The following is a 26881-nucleotide window of genomic DNA, read 5'->3' on the forward strand; positions in this document are numbered from 1 at the left end:
TAGTCAGGGATTGAGATTAATAGTTGAAGTTGAAGAGGTTTGCCTTTCTCAGTTGCAGCCTGGCAAGGCCAGGCTGCTTAACCTGAACCAGGTTGTTTGATGGTATTGATATTGCTTCTTCCTTGATGATTAATTGATTAGGAGGTATAGAATGCAGTCACACAGGAGTTGAGAGTGTGGTAGTGATCAGAACTGGATGTAGGTGTCCTAAATTGATTTGGCCTACCCAAATCCTAACCAAACCTCCCACCAAAATCCCTTCTCCAAATTGAGAACTTTTGGTCCAAAATCCTACTATTTATAATCTTCCAGCAACTGACTTTTGCCCTTGCTGGCTCATGCCAGGCTTGGTTGATTCTAAGTTCCAAACTGATAAATGCCAATCATTCTGCTCTCCATTTTGCATAGCAGGAATGATATTACAGTTCACAGTCTTACAGTAGCATCAAACATCAATTATTGGAACCCAGATTTAATTCTAAATCTAGTGTCCTTTCTACTACAAAAAGTTACTTCATAGTAATTCTATTTTGTTAACCATTTGGCACTAAATAACATGCTTATTAACTTAATGTTGCTCCTCTCTTTTCAAAAATTGCTAGCAACCAATTTAAAATATTACATATGTTATGATGTGCATTTGTTTATATATGATGTATTATTATTAATATATTTTATTATTCTACAGTTTTGTGTAATCTAGGCTTAATAAATATGAAATGACTCCAGGCTACCAGAGTAATTTTTTCCTTGTTTCACTGTCATAGCTGAAACCACAGTCAGAAAGAAAACTTACAAAACAGATTTGCAGAGTTGTGTTGGATCATTTTGAGAAGCAATATGTCAAAGAGCTTGGAGATTCATGGATTACAATAAGGTTGGTATAAAATTTTTGCTACTATTCATGAAGTAGCTCTTGAGAAAGTGCCAGGGAATTATAATTTAGAAACATAGGTATTTTACAGATTGTATTCTGATTTTATGGGGAGAGGAGTTGAGAAATTGTCTTAACTGGGAATGAGAAGAAGGAACTAAGTCAAATCTGGGGAAAATTAGGAAGATAATGTTAGGAATGAGAGTTCTCTATTTGAAATTAATTTTGAATCATTTATTTCTAACTAGATTTACTTGCTTGCTTTAATTTCTACTGACAGTAACAAAATTTCTGGTTGGCAGAATTAACTACAATTTAACAGACAAACATTTTTTTTCCCAAGTGAGAAGGCAAGTTTAATTACATAACATTTAGTTTCTGAGATTACAAAATACTGTTTTAAAGACAATATTGCTTTATGGGTTTTTCTTTTTAAAATGTCATTATCAAAGGGCATCATCTTTTTTCTTTTACTTGCCTCTTTATCTTTATGTCTGCCTTTATTTTGAATTTCATTTTATCTAAGAAAAGATAGTTCCATAACAATTTAAAAATCCAGAAGAGAATGAGGAAGAACATGTATCATATACAAGTAGTTAAAAGAAATTTTATTTATTGCTTGTGTCATAATGGTGGTTAGAAAGTTCATGTCTGAATAAATTAACCTAATTGCTGCAACAGTAATAGAGAATAGAAGAAGGGGGTTACATTTTGGTGGAAAAGAATGGGCTTCATTTGGGATAAGTTTGAAATGGCTAGAGCTGCCTAAGTCAGCTAGATGGTGAAGTGGATGGAGTGCTAAGGCTGGATTCAGAAAGACATGAGTTTATATCCATCTTCAGATGTTTCTTAGCTGTGTAATTGTAGGCGAGCCACTTAACCTCTGATTGCCTGACAAAAAGAACCACTGATCCATTGGAGACAGAAGTGGCAAACCCTTGTCAAGAAACAAACAGATAATTATGGTCCATGGGATCACAAAGAGTCATACACTACTGAACAACAACTTTGTTTTTACAAATCGTGCCATTTATAGTATATGTTCTAAGACAGTGATTCCCAAACTTTTTTGGCCTACTGCCCCTTTCCAGAAAAAATATTACTTATCCCCCTGGAAATTAATTTTTTTAAAATTTTAATAGCAATTAATAGGAAAGATAAATGCACCTGTGGCCATCACCGCCCCCCCCCAACCCCCTCCGGATTGCTGCAGCACCCACCAGGGTGGGGGGGGGTGGCATCCACTTTGGGAATCACTGTTCCAAGGTATTTCTTAGGAGTTTTTTTCCCATCAAAAAACCTTTACCTTCTGTCTTAGAATCAATACTGTGTATTGATTCCAAGGCAGAAGAGTGGTAAGGGCTAGGCAAAAGGGATTAAGTGACTTGCCGGTGTCACACAGCTAGGAAGTGTCTGAAGCCATATTTGAACCTAAGATCTCTCATGCCTAAGCCTAGTTTTCAATCCACTGAGCCACCTAACTGCCCCAGGACTTTTTCAAACTTTAATTTTAATATACTTATAAAAGTATGAATTTTAACTTTTAGGGCCAGAAAGAAACTAAAATGATTCCGTAAAATTATCTGCCAATTTATAATCTAAGATTTAATCCCCACTTGCTATCCTCTATGTTTCTCCTTCTGTCAGTTAGTGAGTTGGGGGAATTCTGCTCAACTTAATACTAAAGTAGAGCAAAATTAGGATAGCAAATCTACAAACTCAAAAAAGTCAATGTAAATTGTATCAAATGTAAATTTTTGGATCATCTTTTACTTTATTTTTTTAATTTTTTTACTCTGATTTACTCTGATTCCCCTTATTGATTATGATTATTATAATTGGAATTCCTCTATCATTTAACCTCTTGAAGAAATATTTAATACACCTGTACTCAGATACTAAAAATAATTTCCTATACTGCATTAGCAGCAATCTTTTGTACTAAATGTTTATTATGAATACAACATGCTCTTATGTGAGTTAGATCTATATCATTCCTATTAAATAGATGGAAATTTATATAAGACAGGTCAACTTGTTACTTAATTGCTCAGTGACAATCTAAAGATTAAACTTGGATTATATCTATGTAACTAATAAAAATATTAAAAATCAATATTTATAATAGTAATCTTTTTCCTAAATTTTTCTGTTTCTAGGGACATCTTGACATCGCCATCATATTGGCAACATGCAATCCTTTTTAATAGATTCAACTATCCTTTTGAGCTAGAAAAGGATTTACAGCTGAAGAGATATAGTACTCTTCTTCAAGGATATTTTCCCTACTATCCTGAATCACTGACATGCTATGTTAGTAGAATTCCTGGCCGAATACCCTCAGAGAGACATCAAGTTGGTAAATTGAAAAGATACTATCTTCTAAATGCTGCCTCCCTTCTCCCAGTGCTGGCTCTGGAATTACAAAATGGAGAAAGAGTTTTGGATATGTGTGCTGCTCCTGGGGGTAAATCAGTAGCTCTTTTACAGTGTGCATATCCAGGTAAATTTTTTCTTTTTAGTATGTATTAAATTAGTGTGCCATATGAAAAGGATACTCAGTGCCTTATAGATAGATGAACATGATGAACATGAATATAGAAACATAAGAGTAAATCTGGATTGTAGAAAATTTCAAAGTCCACTGTGTAATAGAGTGACTTGAAATTCTTCAACCAAGGAGAACAAGGTAAAATAATTTGCATAATAAAACGTTGCTGCAAGTATTAGTTTACTGTGAATTTTAGAATTTTTTTATTTTAAAAAAGATTCAGTAGCCTCTGATAAAAACCCTAGTGTTGTTGGCTTTCTGTACAATGAGAGAAACTATGTGAAAGTGGACTTTTGTATGACAAACAGTTGGGAGATGAAGTAAAGTAGAATCTTATTTTAGAAGTTTATTAAAGGTATTTCATTGATTTGCTTTTGTGTTTATTAGTAAATTTCGATCACATACTATATTTTATGGGACCTACATTTTTTTTAATATTAAAGTGAAGCTTTAAGTGTCAAAAAACAATTATAGATAGAAGAGAGAAATTGTTTCAGAATTAGTAGTCACTTCTTTACTAATTTTTAATAATACTTTTCTATTGATATCTTTTGTTTTGATATTGCCTAAAATTTCCTCCGTATCTTTCCTGCTTCCAACCCTTTCCCCGTCTGAGAAAGTAAAGGTTTTTTTTGGGGAAAAAAAAGGAACAAGAAGAGATATAAATTGGCAAAACCAATTAATACTTGGGGAAAACGTTTGACAATATATGTCAGATTCCACAACTGTGGATCCTTGATCTCTGCAAACAAGTGGGAGAGGATAAGTGTCTACTTATATCTCTTCTGTGCAGCTACTCTTATATTCTATAATTTTACTTGTGGTTACTTTTATTTACATTGACATTATTGTAGTCATGTATAGGTATCCCTTTCACAGTTAGATGCACAATACCCCTTCAATCTGGAAAATCTATGTAAAACTTTTTGGCCTTACCTTGGTACCAGAGAAGCAGGAATTTTTTCTTTTTTTTTATAGATTGTTTATAGCAGTGATTCCCAAAGTGGGCGCTACTGCCCCCTGGTGGGTGCCACAGCAATCTAGTGGGGCAGTGATGGCCACGGTGCATTTATCTTTCCTATTAATTGCTATTAAAATTTAAAAACATTAATTTCCAGGGGGCTAAGTAATATTTTTTCTGGAAAGGGGGCGGTAGGCCAAAAAAGTTTGGGAACCACTGGTTTATAGTAAAGAAATTGTTTCTACTTATGGTATTAAAAGATAAAATGTGTTGCTATTATACATTACTCTATATATTTTTTATGTATTTCAGAGTTTCTAAGCCTTTTCTATGTCATCTGGTGGCCTTTGCATGTTTTCTACAGCTTCTGTAAAACTCTCCCCAAATTTCCATTTAATTTTTTATGCTGACCTACAATATATTAAAGCCACAATGGGGAAAGTCATGATGTGGAAAGGATACCTATATATTGTTTTTAAGAATCTACTGGCTTGGCTTTCCATCTTTTTATGTAGGTTTTTCCATACCATTTTCCATGACTCTTGGGTTTAAAATATTCATCATCTTATAACACAGTAATATTCTATTATATTCATGTACCACAATTTATATAGCCATTTCTTCAATTGATGAGCATCTGTTCTAGTTCTTTCTTTCCTCAAAAAGTGCTGCTTTAAATATTTTTATTTATATGATGTCTTTTTTTTAAATCAGTGACCTTCACTGGAGTATTGTCAATAGCATCCGGACCACATTTTACTCATTTTATTTTCATAATTCCAAATTGTTTTCCAGAATGCTTATACTAATTCACAGTTCCAGAAGCAATCCAATAATGTCCCTCTATTTCTACAATGACGTCAACATTGACCATTCCTATCTTTTGTAATCTTTAGAAATTTTCTGGATGTGAAGTGAAACTGAGGTTGTTTTGTTGCTTTGCATTTCTCCTATGTGAAACATTTTCCCATATAATTGTTGATAGTTAGCAATTCTTTGGAGGAATTGTTTGTTCATATCCTTTTACCTCTTATCTGGTGGTCATGGCTTTGGATCTTATATCTTTCTGTTGTTTATGTAACTTGGATGCCAAACTCTTGTGAAATTTAATTCAAAGATTTTTTAATTATTAATTTTATTTGCAAAAGCCTTTCGATATCACATAATCAGATTTTGTTATTGCAATTGTGTTTATTCCTTTTTTTGGTTAAGACTTTTACCCAAAGTATGACAGGTATATGGCCTTCTTTTCTAATTTTTTGTTATTAGAATTTATTGGTTTTTTTATATCCAGGTAGCATATCTACTACCATCTTAAAGAGAAATTTAGACCAAAATTCATGTAACTAGCTCTCTAGAATTTTGTTAAGTGTTTTATGTAAGTAGAATTTGTTATAGTGTTGGCTATTGATTCCTTAAACTTTAAATAGAGAAGACTGTTAACTTTTATTTTTCCATTTAAGTGGAATAAACTATATAGACACAGGTTCAAGTAAAGTGGCTTTTTCCCTAAATGGTATACCTACAAATATAATGAATGCATGCTGCTACTAAAAGTTTTAGCCCCAAATTTAGTTTAGCTATTATTTAGCAAAATTACTTGAATTTTGAATGCAAAATGAATGCAAATCAAAGTTGTCTAAGAAAGCAAAAGTTAACAATTGAGCTGTCATATACAACCCATTTATGTACTAATTTTCTCAGTGCTATAGCTAGACTCTAAATTGTGTTAAAGGCTTTGAAATAGCTTTGAATTATTAAAAACTTGTCATTTAAAATTGATTTTTAAATGTAGATTTCATTACCTTACTACTATTTCCTATTAAAACATACTTTGTGTAATCTTAATTTATTTGAAATTTAATCATCATTTAAGGTAAAAGATGTCTTTTAGGAGGATAGGAAAAGCGGGCCATTGATAATAGATATTTCAAAGCATCTAGTAAATAACTCTTAAAGTATTTGTAGAACAAGAATTCTGCATAGAAGAATTTGCATGCTCAGCTTCCCTCTTCAAAAATAAAATACTACTTGCTAGTATAAATGGCATAGTTTTTAGCTTTGTGCTTTCTCATTCAAAGTCCTGCAAGAATGAAATTCACTTGTACTCAGAATATTTTACAATCTTCTATTAAGAAATAGAGAAGAAGGTTAGAAATAGATTGCTTGTCTAACAAAAGGACAGATTGGAATTTCCTGAATCTTAAGGAAGAGCCTATTTCCTAATTATTAGAAATATGATGTTTTAGGTCTAGAATGACTTCAGATATCATCTAACCCAGTGATGGGCAAACTTTTTAAAGAGGGGGCCAAAGGAAAGGAAATGCTCATTTGTCAGTCTGTTTCTAAGGCAACTCTAAATTTCATTGTATTGTAACCTCCTCATTGTATTTGTCAGATTAGGAATAATGTCTCGCCTCGGATATAACATTTCAGGGGACTGCATCTGGCCCGCAGGCAATAGTTTGCTCGTCACTGATCTAAACTAATACAGCATACTTAATTTTACACATGAGGAAACTACAGAGGTTAATTGGTCAAACATTTAATTGCAGGGCCCAGACTGTAATAACAGGGTTTGCTGATTCTCAGGCCAGTGATTTATCCACTTTAATAAACTGCTTCACTAATATGTTGCTAGCTAATTTTATTTTTCTTTTAAGAATGTATGTTTATTGTTTTGTCCTTTTGAAATGTTATATTGCTTCTAGGTTACTTAGGGCATCTAATTATTAATTAACTCATAATTGCTGGGATGTGGGACAGTGTTATAATTACTCTTTTCACATATAAGCATCTAAAGCAGTCATAGTACTGGCCTAATATGCAAAGCGACTCACCTAAAGTCATTGACAGAGCTAAAAATAGGATGGAATTGCCTTTTAGCTCATTCCTTTCTTCATTGAATTAATCTGCTTCCTTTCAATTTAAAAAACCTAAAAATTCTTCACTGAGAAAGAAAAGCTGTGTAGTGGAAATCTCAATTTATGAGAGTTCTTTTTTCCTTTTCCTCTTTGGAAATAAAATTTTAGGATTTGATTTATTTGAGTTAATTTCATCAGTAAGTTGGCATCATGATTCAGAATGACAAGTCTAGATCCCTTTCATTGGAATCATACATAGTGCATCATTATCACTTCCGATGGAGTATGAACTTAGTTTGATGGAATACATATTATAAACAATGTTTGATTTTTGTCAGATAATAAACTCAAATAGAAAAAAAGGTTAAATTCTAAGAAAATTTAAAATAAAACTTGAACACAGGAAGAATGATGTCTGTTCAATATTTCAACCTGTCATGTTAAATCACTAATTTACAAATTTTAACTAAAACTATAATTTTAATGAAAAATGCTTCTGTTCTTCACTTGTAGCAGTTTATTTATCAACCATATTATTATGCTTCTCAAAAGATAATTTGTTTATAAAATAATCTGTTTTTAAAGTTGAAAAGCTTGTGCTCAGAGAAAAAACTACATAGAAATGAGAATTTTTTCAGTTAAGAGAACATTTAGAGAGAGATAAGTTATTCAACAATGATTTAGCACTTTGTAACAGGCTCTGTGAGATATATTTAGTAGTGATTATTTAGGAGTGCAGAGCTCTTAAATGGGTTTCTGTCTCTCAAAGAACTAGACTGGGTAAAGAGAGAGAGAGACTTCTAAGGATTTCTTTGACAAGGGAAAAACATATAGTTTCGTTTTGTTTCATTTTGGAGTGTTTTGCTCTTTTCTTAATGATTATCTGTGTGAAATGGTCTCAAAGTCCTGAGAGATTTCATTGTTTTTGTTTTCATCAGTATGAACTTTAAATCTCACAGAGATGAAGCAGAAAACTACATTTCCTCTATCCTTGCTTACAAGAGAAGGTTTACTCAGAAATAGGAGAAATTGACTTCCGGTTAAGATGGCGGCAGAGTAAGGAGCAGCTGCTTGATCTCTCCTAACCAAAGCATATAGGACTCCTCAAGGGGAAATAAAAATGAACCCAGACAAACGAAGGAACCCCACAACAGGGCGCAGCATTGAAGGTATGCAGAATCGGGGCATTTCCACGCTATAAAGGGGTGAAACAGCTCTCACTAAAACGCGAGAGGAAGAAGCCCCTCCACACCTCTCCCCCCACACACACACCACGAACAGCTCCAAGGCTAACGCACAAGAGTGAAACAGGATTGGGGCAACCAGTAAATCACTAGCAGCCCCAGGGCTTGTACCTGTGAGCTGCCAGATGTGGGACCCCAAGTGGCTGGGGGGACGCACAGACTTTCCCGAGCATATACTTGGATGAAGGCTCTGCCCTGGGCGCGAAGAAAGATTGCTAACGCAGGGACTTTCCCCAATGTCTGCGCGGGTGAAGGCAGTGCCCTAGGCGTGAATAAAGATTTCCAGCACAGGCTAGGACATCGAGTGAGGACCCGGTGCAGACGGGAGCGGGGATGTGGAAGCAACCCCTGATTCCGCTGAAGGAGCCTCAGGCAGAGGGGCAGATCAGGGACGACCAGGAGGCCTGACCCCGAGGACAAGAAGACCGGAGCCATCAGAAACTTAGAAAGCGCAGGCAGACCCTGAGTGTGAAGACAAAGCTGAAAAGGGGCATAGAGAAGCCCAGAAGAAAAAGATTACCAAGAAAAACTCTGGAACACTCGACAACTTTTACACAGAGAAAATCCAGACAACAGAGGAGGACAAACAAATAACCAAACCTCCCCCCCCAAAATGAAAGCTGGTCACAAGCTATTGAAGAGTTCAAAAATGAGATGTTGAGGAAGATGGAAGAAATCTGGCAAGAAAATAACAGCTTAAAAGGCAGAATTTCGCAATTGGAAAGTGAGGCAAGTCAACTGAAGACCAGAAATGACCAGAATGAAAAGGAAAACCAAAAGATTATAGCCGAAAACCAGTCCTTAAAGGCTAGAATTGAACAATTAGAAGCCAATGATCTCTCAAGACAACAAGAACAAATAAAACAAAGTCAAAAGACTGATAAAATAGAAGGAAACATGAAATACCTCAATGAGAAAGTGACAGACCAAGAAAACTAGCCTAGAAGAGACAATTTGAGAATCATTGGTCTTCCAGAAAAGGCAGAAATTAATAGAAACTTGGACTCCATACTTAAAGAAATTATTCAGCAAAATTGCCCTGAAGTTCTACAACAAGAGGGTAATATAGACATTGAAAGAATCCATAGATCACCCTCTACACTGGACACAGAAAAGTCAACACCAAGGAATATAATAGCCAAATTCAAGAGCTTTCAAGTAAAAGAAAAAATCTTACAAGAAGCCAGAAAGAGACAATTCAAATATCAAGGAGCACCAATAAGGATCACACAGGATCTGGCAGCCTCCATGCTAAAAGACCACAAGGCTTGGAATACAATATTCAGAAAGGCAAGAGAGCTGGGCCTTCAGTCACGAATCAACTACCCATCGAAACTGACTATATACTTCCAGGGGAAAGTATGGGCATTCAACAAAATTGATTTCCAAGATTTTGCACAAAAGAGACCAGGACTAAATGGAAAGTTTGATACCCAACCACAGAAATCAAGAGAAACATGAAAAGGTAAATAAGAAACAGAGGGAAAAGAAAGAAAACTCATAATCTTTTAAACTTCACTCTTTAAGGGCTTAAATAAGATCTAATTATCTGTATTCCTATGTGGAGAAATGCTATGTATAATTCTCTGTAGTGAACTCTATTCACTATTATAATATTCACTATTATAGCAACCAGAAGAATAATTCATAGTAAGAGGACAGGATACTAAATGGTCTAAGATGACATGGGGGGTTGGAAAGAGGGGGTGGGGAATAGTAGGGGACACCAAGGAAAATCTGAGTAAATAAGAAAAATAGGATATACTATTACACACAAAGAGGAGGGCATGGGAAGGGGAGGGGATAAATACCATCATAAGAAGGAGAGGAAGAGAGCATTAAGAGGTAATAATCAAACCTTACTCTCAGTGTAATCAACCGGGAGAGGGAAGAGTAGCTTTATTATCCATTCAGATAAAAAACTCTTATCTAACCCTACTGAGAAAGTCAGAAGGGATAAACCAAAGGGAGCAGGGGAGTGGGGAGGTCAAAAAAGGGAGGGGAGAAGAAGGGGGAGGGAATTCATTAGGTCTTTAAAAAACAAAAAGAGGGGAATAACAAGGGAGGGGGCAGAAAGGGAAATCAATCAAGGGAGGGGATAAGGGATACCAGCTCAAAGCAAACCACTGGTTTAAAAGAAAATAGTGTAAGAAGGGGTGGGCCTAGGGGAGGATACAAAAATGTCAGTGAATGCACAAATAACAATTGTAACTCTGAATGTGAATGGGATGAACTCACTCATAAAACGGAAACAAATAGAGTGGATCAGAAACCAAAATCCTACCATAGGTTGTCTACAAGAAACACATATGAGGCGGGTGGACATACACAAGTTCAAGGTTAAGGGCTTGAGCAAAATCTTTTGGGTGTCAAATGAGAAAAAGAAGACAGGAGTGGCTATTATGATTTCTGACAAAGCCAAAGTTAAAATAGATATGATTAAAAAAGACAGGGAAGGTCATTACATCCTGATTAAAGGCAGTATAAACAATGAGGAAATAACACTGCACAATATATATGCACCAAGTGGTATAGCATCCAGATTCATAAAGGAGAAACTGGCAGAGCTCAAGAAGGAAATAGATAGTAAAACCATAATAGTGGGAGATTTAAATATTCCTCTTTCAGATCTAGATAAATCAAACCAGAAAATAAATAAGAAAGAGGTAAGAGAGGTGAATGAAGTCCTAGAAAAATTAGATTTAATTGATATGTGGAGAAAAATAAATAGGGACAAAAAGGAAGACACCTTCTTTTCAGCTGCACATGGTACATTTACAAAGATTGAACATGTAATAGGGCATAGAATCATTGCAAACAAATGCAAAAGAGCAGATATAATAAATGTAAGCTTCTCAGATCATAATGCAATAAAAATAATAATTAGTAAGGGCACCTGGACAGGCAAATCAAAAACCAATTGGAAATTAAACAATATGATTCTCCAAAACCAATTTGTCAAAGAAGAAATCATAGAAACCATCAACAATTTCATTGAAGAGAATAACAATGATGAGACATCCTACCAAACTCTGTGGGATGCAGCCAAGGCAGTACTCAGGGGGGAAATTTATATCCTTGAGTGCATATATTAACAAATTAAGGAGGGCAGAGATTAATGAATTGGGTATGCAACTCAAAAAATTAGAAAGCGAGCAAATTAAAAACCCCCAGATGAAAACGAAATTAGAAATACTAAAAATTAAGGGAGAAATTAATAAAATCGAAAGTAAAAGAACTATTGAATTAATAAATAAGACTAGAAGCTAGTATTTTGAAAAAACAGATAAAATAGACAAAGTACTGGTCAATCTAATAAGAAAAAGGAAAGAAGAAAACCAAATTAAAGATGAAAAGGGAGAAATGAAGGGGAAATCAAGGCAATCATTAAGAACTGTTTTGCCCAATTATATGGCTACAAATATAACAATTTAGGAGATATGGACGAATATTTACAAAAATATAAATTTCCTTGATTAACAGCAGAAGAAATAGAATACCTAAATAATCCCATATCAGAAATAGAAATTGAACAAGCCATCAAAGAACTCCCTAAGAAAAAATCACCAGGGCCTGATGGATTCACAAGTGAATTCTATCAGACATTCAAAGAGCAACTAATCCCTATACTATACAAATTATTTGATATGATAAGCAAAGAAGGAGTCCTACCAAATTCCTTCTATGACACAAATATGGTACTGATTCCAAAGCCAGGGAGATCAAAAACAGAGAAAGAAAACTACAGACTAATCTCCCTAATGAACATAGATGCAAAAATCTTAAATAGAATACTAGCAAAGAGACTCCAGCAAGTAATTAAGAAGATCATTCACCATGATCAGGTGGGATTTATACCAGGAATACAAGGTTGGTTCAAAATTAGGAAAACCATCCACATAATTGACCATATCAACAGTCTAACAAACAAAAATCACATGATTATCTCAATAGATGCTGAAAAAGCCTATGACAAAATACAGCATCCATTCCTATTGAAAATATTGAAAAGTATAGGAATAGAAGGACCCTTCCTAAAAATAATAAACAGTATATACCTAAACCCATCAATAAGCATTATATGCAATGGGGATGAATTAGAAGCCTTCCCAATAAGATCAGGAGTGAAACAAGGATGCCCATTATCACCTCTATTATTCAACATAGTACTAGAAACACTAGCAGTTGCAATTAGAGAAGAAAAAGAAATTGAAGGTATCAAAATAGGCAATGAGGAGACTAAGCTATCACTCTTTGCAGATGATATGATGGTCTACTTAAAAAATCCTAGAGAATCAACTAAGAAGCTTGTAGAAATAATCAACAATTTTAGCAAAGTGGCAGGTTACAAAATAAATGCACATAAATCATCAGCATTTCTATATATTTCCAACACATTAGAGCAGCAAGAGGTAGAAAGAGAAACACCATTTAAAATCACCCTAGACAATATAAAATACTTGGGAATCTATCCACCAAAACAAACACAGCTATTATGCGAAAACAACTACAAAACACTTTCCAAACAAATAAAATTGGATCTCTACAATTGGAAAGCCATTAATTGTTCATGGGTAGGACGAGCTTCCATAATAAAAATGACCATTTTACACAAATTAATTTACCTATTTAGAGCCATACCTATCAAATTACCAAAAAACTTCTTTACTGAATTAGGAAAAATAACAAATTTCATTTGGAATAACAAAAGATCAAGAATATCAAGGGAAATAATGAAAAAAATGTGAAGGAAGGGGGCCTAGCAGTACCAGATATTAAACTATACTATAAAGCAGCAGTTCTCAAAACAATATGGTACTGGCTAAGAGAAAGAAGGGAGGATCAGTGGAATAGACTTGGGGTAAATGATGTCAGCAAGACAGTGTATGATAAACCCAAAGAGCCCAACTTTTGGGACATGAATCCACTATTTGACAAAAACTGCTGGGAAATTTGGAAAACAATATGGGAGAGATTAGGTTTAGATCAACATCTCACACCCTAAACCAAGATAAATTCAGAATGGGTGAATGACCTGAATATAAAGAGGGAAACTATAAATAAGCTAAGTGAACACAAAATAATATACCTATCAGATCTCTGGGAAAGGAAAGATTTTAAAACCAAGCAAGAGTTAGAGAAAATTACAAAATGTAAATTAAATGGTTTTGATTATATCAAGCTAAAAAGCTTTTGTACAAACAAAAACAATGTAGTCAAAATCAGAAGGGAAACAACAAATTGGGAAAAAATCTTTATAACAAAAAACTCTTGACAGGGGTCTAATTACTCAAATATACAAGGAGTTAAATCAATTGTATAAAAAATCAAGCCATTCCCCAATTGATAAATGGGCAAGCGACATGAATAGGCAATTTTCAGATAAAGAAATCAAAAGTATCAATAAGCACATGAGAAAGTGTTCTAAATCTCTAATAATTAGAGAAATGCAAATCAAAAGAACTCTGAGGTACCACCTCACACCTAGCAGATTGGCTAAAATGAAAGAAGGGGAGAGTAATGAATGTTGGAGGGGATGTGGCAAAATTGTGACATTAATGCATTGCTCGTGGAGTTGTGAAATGATCCAACCATTCTGCCTGGCAATTTGGAATTATGCTCAAAGGGCTATAAAAGAATGCCTGACCTTTGATCCAGCCATGCCATTGCTAGGTTTGTACCCCAAAGAGAGCATAGATAAACAGACTTGCACGAACATATTTATAGCTGCGCTTTTTGTAGTGGCAAAAAACTGGAAAATGAGGGGATGCCCTTCAATTGGGAAATGGCTGAACAAATTGTGGTTTATGCTGGTGATGGAATACTATTGTGCTAAAAGGAATAATAAACTGGAGGAGTTCCAGGTGAACTGGAAAGACCTCCAGGAACTGATGCAGAGTGAAAGGAGCAGAGCCAGAAGAACACTGTACACAGAGACTGATATACTATGGTAAAATTGAATGTAATGGACTTCTGTACCAGCAGCAATGCAATGACATAAGACAGCTCTGAGGGATTTATGGTAAAGAACGCTACCCACATTCAGAGGAAGGACTCCAGGAGAGGAAACATAGAAGATAAACAATTGCTTGAATGCATGGGCTGAGGCGGACATGATTGGGGATGTGGACTCAAAAGGACCACACCAATGCAACTAACAACAATATGGAAATAGGCCCTGAACAAGGACACAAGTTACAACCAGTGGAAATGTGTGTCGGCCATGGGTGGGGGTAGAGCGGGGGGTAAAGGGGAAAGTAGGGGTATGAAGCATGTAAACAGGTCAAAAATGAATTTTAATAAATGTTTTATTTTAAAAAAAAGAAATAGGAGAAATTTGCTGTCTTTTTTAGTAATACTTTGTTTCTTTAATATACCCGCCCAATTGATAGCTATAATAATCTTTCTTCTATAATAACATGATTATTTTAACATTAATGTGGAATTATGGTTTTACTGCGTATGAATACCAAAAGCTAGATGGTGAGTTTTCTTTGAGAAAGTTTTTCCTCAAGTGTGTTCTTATTTCAGTACTTTGTCAGTAGAACCATGATTTCAGTGATGGTGACTATGCCCTTTATTGATCCATAGGCAACTTATCCCTGCTGTTGTTTTGTTTGTTTTTTAGTTTTATCTGTTTTAGAATTTGATCTTCTTTTTTCCCCTCCTTTCTTTCTACACCAGTTCTTTTTTTCTTAAACAATCTTACATAATGAACTCTTCCTTTTAACACAGTAGGAAAGCCAAATGACATAGCAGCCACATCTGATGTAATAACCTTAAGTTCCACATCTATCCCTGTTAAAAGGAAGAAGTGTGCTTCATCATTAGTTCTCTAGGACCATGACCTTCCATTACAGTTCACCAGTGTTTGCTTTTTAGTATTGTTATCTTTTGCACTGCAAAAGACAGAGACTTATGATGATTTGTTTGAGAAGGAAAAAAATGTGTATACTTTTGTTTTTTGTGTATACTTTTTGTTTTATGGTCAATTGTATATATTGCTTTCTTGCTTCTTTTTACTTTATATAGTTCTTTCTATGGTTTCAATGGATTCCTCATATTTGTATTTCTTACAGTGACCGTTAATGTGACCATTTTCAAAATTAATAAACGTCTATTTTGTTTACAGTTTCTTTTAACACAAAGGACATATATCACTATTTTGTTTTTACATATCAGACCTTTTTTCCTTTTATTTATTTCCTTGATGTATATACTTAAAAGGTATAAACAGTTGAATGACTTTTTTTCACCTAATTCCAGTATTTTCCAGGATTATTATACCAGTTCACAATTTTACTAGCTATGTTTAATTCCCCCTAGACCTTCCAAAATCAAATATATCCATTTCTTTAGAGTTAATTACTAGTTTCTACTTCTTACAACGTGGCAATATTTCATTAGATTCACATACTTAGTTTGTTTATTACTTAATTAATGGGTACCCTCTTTGCTAAAACAAAAAGATTTTCCTGTGAATATATTGATGTGTATATATGTAGCTATTATATTTCTGTTTATTATTTTCTTGGACTACATGCCCAGCATTGGGAATATCTAGGCCAAAGAGTATAAACAGTTTAGTGATTTTCTCCCCACATTATTCCAAATTATTTTCACGAATAGTTAGATCAGTTCACAGTTCCACCAATAATGTAATCAGTTTGGGACTTATTTTTTATGCATAAAAAGGTCATAAATGTTAACAGCTAAAGCTTTTAGTATATTAAGCAGTATAATTATAATGCTTCAAATAAAACATATATAGCAAAATTTAAAGTTTAAATAATTATAATATAGTTTTGAAACTTTGTCTTAATTTTTTTTAGGTCATTTTCACTGCAATGAGTATAATAATCTTAGATCCACGTGGTTGAAGCAGACACTAGAATCCTTCATTCCACAACCCATGATAAATATAATAAAAGTGTCTGAATTGGATGGCAGACAGATAGGAGATATTCAACCTGAAATGTTTGACAAGGTAATACTTTTGAGCAATCTGACTGTAAATTTCACTATTATTTCTTTTCTCCTGTTTAAGCACCATGCCCTCCTACACATATGCCCTGATGTAGTCTTTTGCCTTTTTTCAGTGCCTTGAAAAGTTTTAATAAAATGGGAATGGAAGTATCTTCATTTGAAATATTTTCTTTTTTATAGTAATCTTTATTTAATGGTCAGTTTGGCTCAAGTATTTGGTAACACTGGAGATGGGAGATTAAAGAGCATTTTATATTTTCCATATGTTCAAAAGATACTTTGAAAGACAGATGTTCTTTGTCAGTTTATAAATGTACAGCTTGGAATGATAGGAGTACACTCCTAATCCAAGTTAGAGGGAGTCTGAGGAAGGTAGATCTCTTGAGCTTAGGAGTGCAGAATTTCAGTGGGCAATGGTTTCGGGGTGTCCTTACTCCCCTGGGAGCTGGCCATTAGGTTGCCTAGAGGAGAAACTGGCGCAAGTCAGAAGTAGAGATGCCAGTCAATATTGGAATTAGGCCACTGAGTAGCCCCTATATTTCTAGGTTGGGCAAGATGGGAAACCCAGTCTTCTAAAAAATATCATATATTAATATTTTAAATGTTACAAATATAAGTAAAAATTTTTTAAAAACTGTACAATAATGTTTTATTTCAGTGGTGTTTTAAATAATAGCTAATGATAATTGAAAATTAAGAGGACTTAAAGAGCCTGAAATAGAAACATTCAGTAAATTAAATGCTTAAAAAGCAGAAACAAAATAGCAATACTTTTTAAATGAATGACTTTTATGGGTTCTTTTACTCCAGATAAAAGAATGACAAATTTTGTTAGTAATTTTTTTCAAGGATCTCCAACCCTTTTTTATATGTGGAAACTTATTCCAAAAGTTGCTATAATAATAATAATAGCTCACATTTACATGGCATTGTATATAAACTGCTTTACACATGTTATATTTCATGGTTTCTGTCATATATTTTCCTTGTAATATTGTATTATCTTTTGCCTTTTTCTATTTCTACAGGTGTTAGTTGATGCCCCATGTTCAAATGATCGAAGTTGGTTATTCTCTTCTGACACCCAGAAGGCATCCTATAGGCTAAACCAAAGGAAGGAATTGCCTCTTGTACAGATAGAACTGTTAAGGTGAGGAATAGAAAGACAGATGTTTAATATAGTGCCCATTGTCAATTCAACTAGTCTTTGTCAAAAGGTAACAACCTAGGCCAGAGGTGTCAAATATGCCACCCATAATTCAATATGCTGCAATATTTCCCAAGCCATATTAAAATGTAAATGGAAAGTATTTAACAAAATAAACAAAAATATACTAGAGCATAAATAATGTTAATATGCAGTTGACCAAGGGATCTTTAAGTATAAATTTAGTTTGTCTTTGAGTTTGACATTGATGCTCTAGATTTTCTTTGGGAACTGTTCCTCTTTATTGAGCATACCATTTTGGAGTATTATGAAGATTTATCTTTTGGATACCACACACCTAGGATTCAGGGACTGTGATACTCCTTCTCTACTATGCCTATTATAGTATAGCAAAAACAAAATGCAATCCATCATCATGTAGTTATTTAGCCCCTGCTTATGTTTCAGGTATTGTACCCAGGAGCCTGGTGTACAAAAAAAAAAAAAAAAAAAAAAAAAAAAAAAAAAAAAAAAAAAGAAACAATCTCTACTTTCAAGGAGATACAAACAACAGATTTCAAACAAGAGATACAAATGTACTTATATTTTTATTGGTGTGCATGATAAATCTAAAGGGAATAAATACAGAATAATTTAATACAAGATATTTTGAGAACGAGGGCATGCTAGCAGTTGGAGAATAAGAAATATCTTCTGTTACTAGTAAAAGAAATTATTTTATTGTGTTGTGTGGTAATCTTGGGATATAAATCAATAAAAAGAGACAGATTAATTAATATTGTTTCATATAATTTGGTTCAAATTATTTTGAGTTATTTGCTTAGTTTCTTCTAAGATCTTCCTGTTTCACTCCTATTTTAACTCCTTCTGCATGGAGAAAGAACACTTCCAAGTTCTTTTCTCCTTCATTGCCAGCTCCCTCTTATTTTCATTTAAGGCCTGAGGTAGTCATCTCAGCTCCCTTTGTCAACAGGAAATCATTATTCTAGCCCAAAGGTACCCTTTGAGATTTATGTGGAACCGTCTTTTTCACCAGGGTTCAGTTTATTCACATCTCTGGAACCTGTCCATGGAATTTCCCTGAACTGACTTTTCTTTCTTCTGGCACAGAGTTTCCCCTCAAATGCTCCTAATTTTTTAGCTTTTTTATATCTCCAGTTCCTCCTGCAATTTCTCTTCAACCTTTCATGTTCTTTCAAAACTATTCAAGTATATCCTTCAATGACTTCCAAATACACATCCCTTTTCATTCTTAAGGCTTTACCTGTCTAAGTTCTCATCCCTTGGTTGTTATCTTCCTCTGAAAACTAACTAAAATTCACTTTGAACCTCAGTATTCTTGTTCCTGCCAGCCCAGTGGTTCCTAATCCCTCTATGATTTTGCTAGAGGATAGAATTTTTTACTAGTAATATATATTCTTTATGCAGTGCTTGGCTGCTACTATTAAATTCACCCCTATCACATCCTGTTGAGAAACATTTTTCATGTGTTATTGATCAGAAATTAAATACAGTATTATTCTACATAACTGACTCTACTGTTTTCCCCAGGAAAAAAAATGACCCAATAACATTCTCAGGAAAGAGAAATCTAGACCTCAGTGTTAAGCTGTGCTTTTTTTTCATTTCTCTATCAAAATAGTGCTGAACTTTAATATAATATGGCATATTACATGGTTTTATAAGCCATTGATTGAAGCATTTTATCTGAAAAACAAATTCTTTGAAAATTTGACATCCTCTAAAATAATAATTAGTCTTTCTTCTCTAATACTAAAATTTTAGGAAGAAGCTGTCTTACCTAGGTTTTTTTTTTTTTTCATAAATTGATTTACATCAGTTTCTTCATGTAGTAGCCCAGGGGAAGACTTTAGGAGTTCTGTTGAATTTTGCAGGGAAAAAATTGTACCTTTCCCCAACACAATTAGTTTCTTTTTTTAGTATTTTATCTTATACATTTAAAAACTTTGTTCTGAGAAGAACTCTATAAGTTTTTACCATTCTGCCAGAGGGGTCTATGACACCAAAAAAAGTAAAGAATTCTTGATCTAGATTATTTCTAGCTTTTGAAAAAAGTTTTGATTTTGTATATAGCACTATATAGCATATTTCATATTAAAATAGATCATAAATTCACACAATTTAGAGTTGCAAACTTTTACAATTTTATTCTTTTTAAAAAATTAATTGTAAAAAATGGGGAAGCATTATGGTAAAAGTGCCATATTTACCACTTACTATATGATCTTGGAAAATTTATTGAACTTCTCTGGACTTCAGTTTTCTCATCTGTAAAATAAGGGGGTTGTTCTAGATGACCTGTAAGGTTTCATCCAATTCTAAGTATATGATCTGCAATCACCAGGGATAAGCCTGAATGAAATAATTTCATAAAGAGTAGACCTAAAAATGAATGTCTTTGATTTCATTAAAGAAATTTTGTTAGTCACCAAAAGGCTCCTTATAATTGCAGAGTTTAGAAAAAGAATTTGACTAATACAAATTGAGGAATTAAATAGGAAAAAATTTTAAAAACTATCAACAGAAAACTTTTTTCCTTTTTTCCTGTCTGTTTCTTTTTGTGTTTTTATTCATTGAAAATCTGTCAGTTTGGATATGTGGATTTCAAGCATTGTGCAAAAATATGCAGTTATTAACAATCAACTAGTCCTCACGTATTGCTTTTTTTTTTTTTTTCACTCAAGTAGATGTTAACTTAAACTGGCAAGTTTTCATCTTGGATAAGACTTCCATCTTTGGCTAAGAACTTGGAACTTGGAATTATAGATCCTAACAGAGAGAATGTTTAATACAGGAGGTTACAAGCATTTAATAAATAAGCACATACTATGTGCCAAACACTGTGTGAATAAGCCTTTTGCAAATATATCATTTGATCCCCTGTGAGGTAGGTGCCATTATTATCCTGACTTTATAGTTAAGGGAACTGAGGCATAAAGCATTTAAGTGACTTGCTTAGGATCATACAGCTAGTAAGTGTTTTGAGGACAGATTTAGGATCAGATCTTCCTGAATCCAGATCTGTGCTTCCTCTAGCCTGAGAAATTTCATCTAGTCAATGAATCAGTATCAGAATGAATTGTCAAATAGGAGAGACAAAGTAGCCCTATTCGTGATTGTATCCTACCAGTATTATATTTCTTTAATGGTAAAAAAATTTTAGTTTTTTATATTTCACTTTATTTGTTTTTCATTGTTTATAATCACCATCCATGATGTCAGATTGTTCCTCCATACCATAGATTTTTTTTTTATTCTCAACATACATACTTAAGTTTAGAGAATATTCTTGAAAACATTGTGTTTTTATAAAGGGTGTCCCATAAAGTCTTACTGTAATTTTAATTGATTAAAGCTTAAAACTGTTTTTTAAAAAAAAACTATTAAAGTTTAACAATGTACTGAGACTTCTGGGATACTCCAGTATTTAACAAAAATGAGCTTTCTGCTTAATATGTTAGAATTCTAAAGATGAAATTGATCCATACTTGATTAGATTATCCTAGAGACTTGCTTTATTAACCAGAAAATAGATTAAATTCAAGATTCTCCAAGTTTCTTCCAAGTAGAACTTTCAGCCTCATGTATTGCAGTAATTACAGCCCCATGTGCTGCTCCATTAAGTTGCATTTCCCTTAAATGGCATGGTTTAGGAGTAGGATATTATGATTAACTGAATTTTCTAGTTGCATGGAATTAGGCCCAATGTCTAGATATTGGGATTTCTGGTATATATTCTATGTGAAAATTGTCTTATAATTTCAGTTTTTTGGGGGTTAAACTTTCCCCTTTTAGAGCCCCTTCCTGTAATTCACCAATGCTGTGACAAAAGAGGGCTTACTTTATTGCCTACTCAAGAAATAGTTGTCATGTAAATGAAGCCAAAATGATTTTAGCTTTTCAAACTAATATCCCTGATATGATCGTGGCTATTTTTTCTTTGCACTCAACAAAGTTGAGTTATTTTAAAGTTGAGAAGTTATTTCATATATTTGTTCCTATCTCTCCCTGTAACTCCTTTCCAGCGACCCCTTTACAGTCTTCCAATTTAACTTCTTTTGCTCATGACAGGTTAGTTTTTAAAAACTGAATTTGTTATGCAAGTTTTAGTAATTGTTACTAAGAAAAGCATTATTAAAGTTATAAAACTGAAGTATAAAAAATTAAAGTGCATTTTAGTTAATTACATCACAGGGACAATGGAATATTTAATGGAAATTTATGGGCAGAGGTCCAGTTTTTTATTGTTAAATTATAATACTAACTTGGAAACTAAAAATCTACTTGATTTTTCTTAGTATGAACGAAGGGAAGGAATAAGTATTTATGTGTTATCTACTGGTGAAAGGGGGTTTTTTGGGTTCAGTATATTAAAAGGTGGTCACCAGGGGAAATTTCCCCAATTAAGGAATAATCTCAAGTCAAAATTGACTTTTATGTTGATTTATTTACAATTAGGAAGGTTGAAGGTAGGGAAATTGAGAGAGAGAAACTCTGGCCTGGACCAGGGAAGAGGTTAGAGGCCCAGCAGTTGGGGCACAAAGGTTAATTAAACAAAGCCTTCTAGCCATAAGGCCCTTTACAATTAGAGAGGCAGGAGAGGCCTCCCTGAGGGTAGAGCCTCCAGAAACGCCAAGGGAGAGAGAGAGAGTCAGCCTAACTTACTCGTGTGGAACAGTCTAGGTCACAAACCAGCAAAGCTCCCTCAGGTCCCCTTCACTGCACCAGTCGCAGCCTCCCGTCTCCCCTCTTTGGAAGGGACCACATATATGTTGTCACTTCCAGTGCCTTCCCTTAGCCTGTGTGTTCAATTACAATAACCGCTTTCTCATAGAAAGCGTAGGGGGCGGTGCCTCAATTCTGATTGGTTCTCACTCTAGCATATGTGCGTTAGGACCTCCCAGAATTGGAAGGTGCTCTCACCTTTGTGTAGACTTAATTTAATTATCACAACTTGATGCCAGACACTGTGGTGCACCTTTTACAAATATTACATCATTTGCTTCTTACAACAAACCTATGCAGTAGATGATATTATTATCCCCATTTTACAGCTAAGGAAACTGAGATAAAACAGAGGTTAAATGATTTGCCCGGGGTGATACAGCTAGCAAATATTTGAGGCTGAATTTGAAGTCAGGTTTTTCTGACTCCAGGCCAAGCATTCTATCCATTGTACCATCACATTTTCCTTTGTTGAGTTCAAGGGACTGTGAAGACAGCATACATATTCCCCCCCCAAATATGTTTAATGTTGAATATAATGAATAACTTTTATCCCTTAACCATAATGATAATCAGAAGACTAGAAATACCCATTGATTTTATAAGATATGCTGCAGATGAAACTATTACCTATGTATATGCCAGAAACCATTTTTTTAAAGTTGAGAGGGTTGAAGTCAAAGAATTATAAAGCATAATTGTAATTCTATTTGTGAAATGTTTTTAAAAACTTATCTTATTGCCTGTAGCAAATCAAACAGATCATTTTCAAAAATAGCTTCTTTGATCAGGAATTTTTGTCACATACTATACTGAACAAATCATTCTTCTTTGAATATGGGACATAATGCATCTTGTTGGTACTCTAAATATCAGTTGAAATTGATGTAAAATGTGATGCTAGAATTGATGTACAAGTTCATATTCTTGAGAAATTTTAACAGAGGTGGTACAAGGTAATTATACATGACTTTTAAGTGAAAAGAGCCTAACCAAAATTTATAACAAATAGGAATGTCTTATTGTAGTAATGCATCATGTTACCCATTTCCTCAGAAGAAATCAATCACATTTAAAACACTGACCCCACCTGGTTTTTTCCTTTCAATATCTGATAAGCAAAATTCAGCTTGTGAATTTTTAGATAAAAGAAGTACAGCTCATTTGGTAAAGTTGTACAAATGTACATAAATCATACCAGATTATAATCTTTTAAGTTACATATTCTTCAAGCAAGGATCTTGTTTAAATACATTTTTCTGATTTCGAATCAGAATTGTTAAAGAATTGTTTTATTACATACTTGATAAACATAACACCCCCCCCAAATGAAATAAGCGTGCAAAATATGAAGCAAAATCTTACCCGTAGCTAATCTTTATCATGAAAGAGCCAAATGAAGAAACAAACAACAATCAAGTAAAGATAATGTTTTTATTTTTTTTTGTCCCCTTCTGGGCCTTGCTGTATATATAGTTCTACCTTTGAGACTTGTTTTCCTTCCTTTCTTTTAAAAATATGTAGTTGATATAAGTGCATATAAAATTCTCATTCTGCTTTGCAGTCATCTTATCTACATTATTAACATTTCATCCCATGTTTTATATTCACTCTTTTCCTGTGTTGTCCATTTTTAGAAATTGTCCTTATATGGGCCTGCCTCAGTACAGACTCATGGTATTTCAGTCCCTGTGTGGGAATAAAATGAGATACTTGTAGATCATTCAGCCGCTAACAGAAGATTGACTTAACCATAACAGGAGACTATTCAATGGGGGATATATATAGGCATTGAGAACCCTTTGAGTTGACTGATTGGAGCAGAGCTTCCCTCACTATCTAAAAGGCACACTTTCCAACGCAGAAACTCTGAGAGTTTCTAGACTTTCTCGGTTGCTTTATACTCAGGAAATATGAGGAAGTGAGATGAATAATTCCGTAACAGGAACTTTTTGAACTGTGAGTTGCAGTTTGAGCAATTGGAATTTGAGGGAGATTTTGCTCTTTGGGGTGGTGATGAGAATGAATATGTTGATGAGTCAGGATAGCTTGAATGGAATTTAGAAGCATCCTTACTTGAAGCTGCTTCTGTTTCCTTTGATCAGATGGGACATGTCTGGGGGCAGATGTGAGATTTACATCTGATGGTGATGAACTATTACCCTTCTGAAAATTCATGCTGATGATCATATTTTGCCTTCTTCTTTCTTCATTTCTCTTATTGGAATAGGGCATGTAAAAAATCTATAGTTTTCTTGTTTCATTTATGTTATGACCAGTTGGTCATAAACCAACTTGAGTTTAAGTGCTTCATTATTTGTGAAGGGGAAGGCAGAGGAAAAAAGGGTGGGGAGTTACAATACCTGGTGAAGTATGAAAGAGAGAAAAGGAAAGAGATTTGGACCTTCCTAAAATCCTGGATTCTATACTGCCTGGGTCTCTTGGGCTAAATGAGATACAATCTTACGAATTATTACATTTTATTAACTTTCCAAAGTTAACATGGAGGAAAAACTAATGACTTATTATCTCACCTTCTGAAGATATTCTTTGTTTTATTAAAGTTCTTGGTCCTTACCTTAAGTGACAGACATGATTTGTTACTAGACCCCTGTTTGAAGTATCTTCAGCTTGATAAGACTTCTGAAATTGCCCCATTACTTTCATAGACTTTGAGAATCTACAGTTACTTTCACACCACAGTGTGGTCTTGGAATAAAACTTTAGAGAAGACAACTAATCACTGCTTAATTCAATTCTGGGATTCTGTCAGTGCTAAATAGAAAATTCACCCAAAATCTTTTCTTAGACTTGACTTTAGCCCCCCCACTCCATTGTATCATCAAGCTTTGCCTCAATCTTTATCTGCTTTGAATTTATCTGTGAAAAGATGTTAATTTGCCTTCTAAATACTCCCAGTTGGTTCTCAGCATATTATTTTTCTTTGCCTCCCTTCTTCAATTTTGCACTATGGGAAATGCTTTGTTTTTCTTGTTTGTTTGGTGGGTTTTTGTAACATAAAGCTGGCTTAATTCAGAAGAAGCAAGATTAATGTTGTCCTAGGTTCAAATCTGGCCTCAGACACTTCCCAGTTGTGTGACCCTGGGCAAGTCACTTAACCCCTATTGCCTAGCCCTTACCTTAAGTGACTTGCCCAGGGTCACATAGCTGGGAAGTGTTTGAAGCCAGATTTGAACCTAGGTCCTCCCGTCTCTAGGCCTAGCTCTCAATCCACTTAGCCACCCAGCCGCCCCCTCCTATCCATAAATCTGATAGTTAATATGATCCCTGTTCTTCTGATTTGCTTATGATACTTTCCTTTAATCCTTGGTCATGTATACATTTTGATCTTATATTGTTAAATGGTGTAAAATATTCATCTATATCTAGTTTCTGCCAGACTGCTTTCCAGTTTTCCTAACAATTTTTACCAGTTAGTGAATTCTTATTTCCAAAACTTGGATATTTACTTTTGTTGAGCACAAAGTTTTGCAAAATAATCTTTTACAACTATTTCTTGTATGTTCTGTTCCACTGACCTAACATTTTTAAAAAAACTAACCCAGCGCAATGCAATGACCCAGGACAGTTCAGAGGACCTTGTGAGAAAGAATTCTGTCCACATCCAAAGTATAAGAATAAGGAGAGTCAGTCAATGAAATGTTATGATAGAAGGAAAGAGAGAGAGAGTCTATGAGGGGTGAGACTCCCTTCTAGCTCTCCCCTCCTACCGATTATATGCTGATGAGACTTTGAGAGGGTGTCACCCTGAAACTGGGTGACCTGAATGGTCATGCCGCCCCACAGGAGTTGGGGACGAGGCTTCCCTATAAGAGGAGGTATGGGGGAAAGAAAGAACTGTGGAAACAGAAATGCATTAGAAAAATATGTGATCAATCATGTAATGTTATCACATTATATGATTGGGGTTTTGATGTTAAAGAATCACGCTACTGCAGATATGAATAACACAGAAATAGGTTTTGAACAATGATACATGTATAACCTAGTGGAACTGCTTGTCGGACTTGGGAGGGAAGAAAGAGCGGGGGGAGTGGGATCATGAATCATGTAACTATGGAAAAATATTCTAAATTACAAAAAAACTAACCCAGCCTAATTAGGTAGTTTTAAATTATGTTAAGTTTTAAATTTGATACCCTTTTGTTTTTCTTTAATTAAACCAACCTAAGGTACGTGTTTTTCTGATTACTTGTAGGTCAGCAATCAAGGCATTGCGTCCTGGAGGATCACTGGTTTATTCTACGTGCACACTTTCCAAGGCAGAAAACAATGATGTAATCAATCAAGTCCTAAATTCTCATAGTAACGTATTCCCAGTAGACATGAAGGAAATGGCTAGTGCAGCATCTCATGATTTTACGTTTGCTCCTGGTGGACAGGAATATGGGTTGTTGGTGCTTCCAGACAAAGGTAAAGCTTGGGGCCCAATGTTTGTAGCAAAATTAAAGAAATCAGTATCCTGA

At 34.3% G+C, this 26881-nt stretch overlaps 1 protein-coding gene across 1 annotated transcript; it reads left to right on the forward strand.

The window, feature by feature from the left end:
• Positions 1–719: 719 nt before the first annotated feature.
• On the forward strand, positions 720–26881 carry NSUN3 (NOP2/Sun RNA methyltransferase 3). The gene is given in 5 exon segments (XM_044669254.1): positions 720–877; positions 3034–3377; positions 16327–16481; positions 17509–17630; positions 26614–26881. Coding segments are annotated over 5 exon segments (1047 nt in total).

Source organism: Gracilinanus agilis, chromosome 3 (assembly GCF_016433145.1).
Source record: "Gracilinanus agilis isolate LMUSP501 chromosome 3, AgileGrace, whole genome shotgun sequence".
Classification (NCBI taxonomy): Eukaryota; Metazoa; Chordata; class Mammalia; order Didelphimorphia; family Didelphidae; genus Gracilinanus; species Gracilinanus agilis.